The sequence below is a fragment of the Sinocyclocheilus rhinocerous genome, unplaced genomic scaffold, assembly GCF_001515625.1.
Source record: "Sinocyclocheilus rhinocerous isolate Xijiao unplaced genomic scaffold, SAMN03320098_v1.1 scaffold449, whole genome shotgun sequence".
Classification (NCBI taxonomy): domain Eukaryota; kingdom Metazoa; phylum Chordata; class Actinopteri; order Cypriniformes; family Cyprinidae; genus Sinocyclocheilus; species Sinocyclocheilus rhinocerous.
Genome location: NW_015652285.1, coordinates 1010576 through 1016810, shown reverse-complemented (window position 1 = coordinate 1016810; position 6235 = coordinate 1010576). Strand labels below are relative to the sequence as shown.

General features: G+C 34.8%; 2 protein-coding genes across 2 annotated transcripts in view; one reads left to right on the top strand and one right to left on the bottom strand.

Annotated features, from left to right (window-relative positions):
• LOC107714392 (PTB domain-containing engulfment adapter protein 1-like) overlaps positions 1–6235 on the bottom strand; it is a 188131-nt gene that overhangs the window by 147547 nt on the left and 34349 nt on the right. The window contains exon 2 of the mRNA XM_016520217.1: positions 4994–5080. The gene's annotated coding sequence lies outside the window, so the exon portion shown is untranslated. The remainder of the gene's footprint in view (positions 1–4993; positions 5081–6235) is intronic.
• The window catches only part of calcrla (calcitonin receptor-like a), a 48023-nt gene that overhangs the window by 9354 nt on the left and 32434 nt on the right, over positions 1–6235 (top strand). Inside the window, exon 2 of the mRNA XM_016520235.1 lies at positions 5005–5091. Coding sequence (XP_016375721.1) covers positions 5026–5091 — 66 coding nt within the window. The 5' untranslated portion in view covers positions 5005–5025. The remainder of the gene's footprint in view (positions 1–5004; positions 5092–6235) is intronic.

Below are 6235 nucleotides of genomic sequence, written 5' to 3'. Positions count from 1 at the left end.
AATAAACTTGCCTTGCCTTGCCTTGCCTTGCCTATGCCGGCAAATCTATGCCAAAAAGAACCGAGTGCACCAGTTATGTTTACGCGCACTGTAAATTGCTTCCGCGAGAGGATAACAGATCCATGCGTGAGGAAACGGGGGCCTGCGAGCTCTTTTTAAACACTTGCGCGCGCATCACCTGTGTGCGCAATACAAGCCCTCGCAAGTGAGGATATGTCTCCTCTCACGTGCGTGATCATCCCCCTCATTCTCATGCTCCGTATTTTTTCACATGCTTGCTTTTGCTCGCGAGAACACTTTTATTTTTGGCAGTCATAGGGCGGGACTTGCTGTTTTAATTGTAATCTCAAACGCCATTGGTTACTTCCCCTTTTCCGGAAGTCAGCTGTGATTGGATGCCTGAGAAAAGGCGATCCATAATTCACATGTGAACTGAGACATGGCTTTATCAACGGACCAGATACGGAGTGCGAGAATGAGGGGGATGATCACACGTGTGCGATGAGACATATCCTTGCTCGCGAAGGCTTGTAGAAGAAAGTCTTTTAAAAGAAAACGTTTCCCCGCCAAAGACAAGTTTTTACGGCTTTTCGTGTTTTCACTATTATACACTCGGGGGCGCTATTACGCATCTTCTGAACGAGTACAAAACCACACGTGAACAGGACTAGTGGTCGACCGATTTTGGTTTTTTGACAGCCGATGCCGATATATTGGAACGCAGGGTGGCCGATGGCCGATATAAAACCGATATAATTGTATTTATTTTAATTAATATTTAAGAAATTTTAAATCATTTGAAAATGGATTAAAAAATAAATTTGTAAAATAAACATACTTATACTTTATATGACAAAGTATTTTCCACAAATAAATAAATATTTAATCAAAATATAATTAAAAAGGTTTAAATGATATAAATGCGTATTTGCTGAATGCTGACGGCAAACAAGAAAGTATTATAATGTTTGCCTTTCTGTTACTAATAATATATAAGCAATCGTTATAATACTTTTTGTATACATTTTAATTCCTTTGTTTAACAGTTCTATCGGATTATTAGACAACTTTTTGTAGTTTGACAGCCATTGTATGGAGCTGTGTAAAATTATTCAAAACTCCCCTTTGGTTTTCCATGTCAAAAATAGCTGCAAATGAGTTTGGAATAACATTAGGAGTAATTATTGGCAGAATTTTCTTGGATTTCAGTTCAATATATTTTAAGGAGTGTTTATCTTGAGTGCACAGTTGCAATGTTTACATTTGCATCTCTAATGGAAATTACGATTAATACAAATTGTATGCAGGGCATATTTACATCCAGAGATGTGCCACTGGGTCTGTGTCAAGCATGTAGCTTAGCGATAAGTCTAATCGCTGCAGATCACATTGTGGGAGTTCTGAGCGAGCCGTGGTTATTCTGAAAATAGGAAAATGTAATTGTGAATGCTCAGGAGGAACTTGGACAGCAAGCAAACATCCTTTGGTCACTGTAGGATGTTTACAAGCTTCAACTGCATTCAAAACAATAGTGCCGATAAGCAGAAAGAAAGATTCCTTACAAATCTATATACAAGTACACAGTCCTGTGCCACTATAGGTTTTTTTTTTATTTTTCGTATAAATATAAGACATCGCACGTGATCAATAAATGTATGATACCTGGTCTGCTGCATTAAGTACCACACATGCCAAAGTCTTATATTACCCTATGAGGTATATAGGGAGATTGCCTGACTAACAAAGTGACCTTTTTTGTCTATCGATTGCAACTATAATAAGGTTACACACAAGCGAAATAGTCTGGAATGCTCAGCCATTTATCAGATTGCATGTTTGCAGGAAAGAGTGTCATTTTCGCTTATGAATAATGGCCCCAACAAGTTGTATTAAAAGAAGCATTATTGGATTTCCGTTTGTTGGCTAAGTAAGGATTGAGACTGGATTGAGGTTGGATTGAGACTGCTCATTACTCAGAGGAGTGCGTGCACTTTGCCTCGATTATTTCCTGCTCATTCTGAATTGTTCTCCACTTGATGTGGCACATGAACGATTTAACTTCTGCAGTGACAACAATACAAATGTATTGTGATCAGAGCAAAAGTTCAAGAATTTCAACATGTTCACCACAGTACTGGTATGTATGGAGCCTCTCATGACATACAGGGGAAAATATTGTGGATACAAGTAAAGAATTAATTCTGATGACTTAATATGTGCTCACATATTAATAATTTGTTCCCTCATTTTTGTTAAATCATGCCCAAGTTTAAATCATTTGTTCCCTCATTTGAGGTAAATAGAGTACTACAAAAAGGTGTTGCTTTATAAATTTAAAGTTCCTTATGAGCATAAAACAAGGGGATGTGGACTCAAGAGATGGGAGCAAGTACGATAATTATAACCGTAACATTTTTAAAATCACATGAAAGCAAAACCAAAATCCATCCAAGTTTAAAAGTATGCAAAGCAGTTATCTTAATAAAACATAACACCAATGCATACTTAGAATAAAAAGAACAGAATGATAATATAGTTTTCGTTGTAGTTTACCTAAAACTAGTGAACAAATTAGTAAAACGTGGCCAAGATTACCTTAAAATTAGGAAACAAATGAATAAAGCAGGCACATGTGTGAAGTCTTGGGAAAGAATTCTTCAAATTCTCTCAAATGCAAATCAGTTTGCAGGCAGATTTATTCACACACATGCATAACAATCAAGAGGACTATAAAGCTATAAAGACTATACAACAAAACAAGCGTTTCCTAGCAATGACAACTGCACTAAACACTAATGAGACAAGTAAATACCAGTGGCGGCTTGTGGGTTTTAAAATAGAGGAGGCACACTAATTGTATTGGTCTGGGATCCCTGCCGATTATTATTATTATTATTTGCTTAACCACTTTAAAATGGCTTTTTGATTGCTTTTAGTCAGAAAACGTAAAGAAAACGACATGCATACAGCAAGATAATATAATTTCACTTACCTGGCCTATCACTTGAAGCAAACATCCATCCCTTCTTAAAAGTCTGTGTTAAAAGAGAGCTGCCTGTTGTGACATTTAATTAAGCCGCGACTGCTGTAGCCTATACCCAGTTAGGCGTGTTTTCCCTTTTTTTAAAAAAATTTGTATATATACTGTATACAGTATATATGGCAACATAGGGACCAATTCTCACTATTAACTAGTTGGTTATTAGCATGCCTATTACTGTAGCCTATATCCAGTTAGGCGTGTTTTCCCTTTTTTTTTAAAAATTTGTATATATACTGTATACAGTATATATGGTAACATAGGGACCAATTCTCACTATTAACTAGTTGGTTATTAGCATGCCTATTACTATCATATTGGCTGTTTATTAGTACTTATAAAGCACATATTCTGCATGACTATATTCTACATCCATAATCCTATCCTTAACAACTACCTTACTAACTATAATAAGCAGGAGTTTGTTGAGGCAAAAGCCATAGTTAATGGTTTGTTAATAGTGAGAATTGTACCTTAAAATAAAGTGTGTGTATATATATTTTACAGATTTTTACCATTTATTTTACAGATTTATTTTTTATTAGTATTAAGTTCTTAAGTAGTATTAAATTAATTTTTTCCCATATTTATTCATTTTTATTTTTATATGAATTGCTTCTAATTTAGTAAATATTACATTAAACGAAATAGTATGTAATAATTTAATATTATTAAATGAAATAGTGTGATATATATTGACCACCCTGCTCTAGGCATCATCAGCCATCAAAAACTCAATATCAGTTTACCACTAGTAGATTGTACAGTACATATAGTGTCTGTTATTGTATTCAAAAAATGTAAACTATTTTTTATGTCAACACAACATCTTAAAAACAGCTATGGTGTGAAACAGAGACTATTATAAAAAAGCACAAACTGAACTTGCTCCATCTCGCCTCATCTCCTGAGTACTGAGATGATTTATCTGTGTCAAATTCAAGCAGTTAAAATGACCATAACACGTATCCAGTTTCCTCCCATGTGCTTGTACTCAAAGGCTCTAGCCTGCATGTTTATTCCCTCAAATGGAAAAGTAAACACCATTATTTCAGCTGCAGCCAATGACGACGCTACAAGCATTAGTCCTTGGGATCAGCCAGTGCTGTTTCATGATATGCTGCATTGTGGGTAACATTACGACTGGCTTTCACCATCTGTTTCTAATTTGCAATACCCCCCTTTGCTTTCCCTACACTCCTGCAAGAGTGTGACCCAATATGAGTAGCATAAGTCCAAACAGACCTGAAGACATGCCATAACTTCCAAGTCAGCAATCAAGGGACATTATTTAGTAATATCTGGGAACGTTTCTTCACATCAGCTACTCTTTTTTTTACACAACATTTTCTATTGCGTATGAGGGTCCGTCATTGACTAAACCGTTTTTCACCACTAGGATTTAAAGAACTGCACAATCTAGGTTAAAGTGTGTGCTTGACCTGGCTAGAATCACAAACTGTGAAAAATAACCGTTCTAGAGCTGAGGAGTGAATATTCAAGCTGTATTTACAATGGTTTTGCTGGTAATATAATTAAGCAAAACTATGAATATTGCAATGATTTTATTTGTCCATTAAGTTGAAGATTTGTCATGAGACTAATTCGCCCCATTAGACACATGCAGGGCATATGATGTGAATCAGTTCAAACAGTCTATTTAAGTGAACTGATTCAAAACGTATGATTTTATGATTCATTTGCATTAACACACAGTTATATTGTTTCAGCCTATCTTGATAAGTGCTATAAGAACTGAAGTAACCATCAGAGAGAAGAACTTCAAATATTATGAATTTGTATTCTGTGCATGTGTGTCTGTATGTTTATGCATGGCGGGTGTGGGTCTATGTTTGCAATAGGCTAGAAAAGAAGACAGGTAGCCTACTTCTGTTTGTGTCAATAACGGCATAAGAGCCCTTAGAACTGTGCACAGTGTTTTATTGACATTACCTTCCTTGCAGATCGATAGTGAGTCGTTGGAAATGCCAAAGAAGATGACAGCTAGCTGCTGGATGATCTGTCTGTTTCTGCTGGGATCTGTCACAGAGGTGAAAGATTTTTTGCTGCATCATTTTTATAAACATGTATAAGATTTCTAGTTTTAAAATATGAAATATTGTGCTGCAGTGATAATGTGCTGCAGTGATAACGTATTTTTGTAGGTCAACCCAGAAATTAACACCACCCTGGTTCCATCTACAAAAACCCAATAGGATTTTTTCATTGGCTTTCGGATTATTGCAGTTAATAAGCTCTGTGACCAATAAAAGTTCATAATGCTTATGCATTTTGTTCATCATGATAATCTTCACAAATTAATGTCACCATCACTAAGCTTCTGACAACTCTTTAATTCTTTATTTAAAAAACGTTTTTTCCTGAAGGTTTGAGTTGCAAGAATGTGATTATGAGGCTGTAAAAGCGAACTAGTGGGTAAATGAGTTTACCTGTTTGGAGCAGGGTTATTATAGTTTACTAAAATTAAAAGTGAAAGTAAAATTTAAAACCATAATATACATTTTAGTTACTTAAAATAAACGTTAACTGAAATATTACTTTTTTTTGCTAGCTGCAAAGGCAACACTTTTTTTTTGTTTAAATATATATACTAAAAGAACTAAAATAAAAATGAAAAACTATAAAGACATATAAAAAAAACAAAAACTACTAATAATGACAAAACACACAAAAAATACTATATATATATATGGAATATATGGGGGTTTCTGCAACTACATGTGTTTTATTTACCAAAGTGACTATATGGAAACTTTTACAATGTTTTTTTTAATCCCTTGTCCCATATACAGTTGTGCACATAAGTTTACATACCCCTTGCAGAAAATGCAAAATGTTCATAATTTTAACAAAATAAGAGGTATCATGAAAATCGCATGTTATTTTTTATTTAGTACTGACTTGAATAAGCTATTCCACATAACAGATGTTTATATATGCTTCACAAGACAAAATAATAACTGAATTTGTAAAAATGACCCCGTTCAAAAGTTTACATACCCTTAAATCTTAATACTGTGTGTCATTTCCTGGATGATCCATTACTGTTTTTATGTTTTGTGATAGTTGTTCATGAGTCCCTTGTTTGTCCTGAACAGTTAAACTGCCCGCTGTTCTTCTGAAAAATCCTCCAGCTCCTGCACATTCTTTGGTTTTCCAGCATCTTCTGCATAT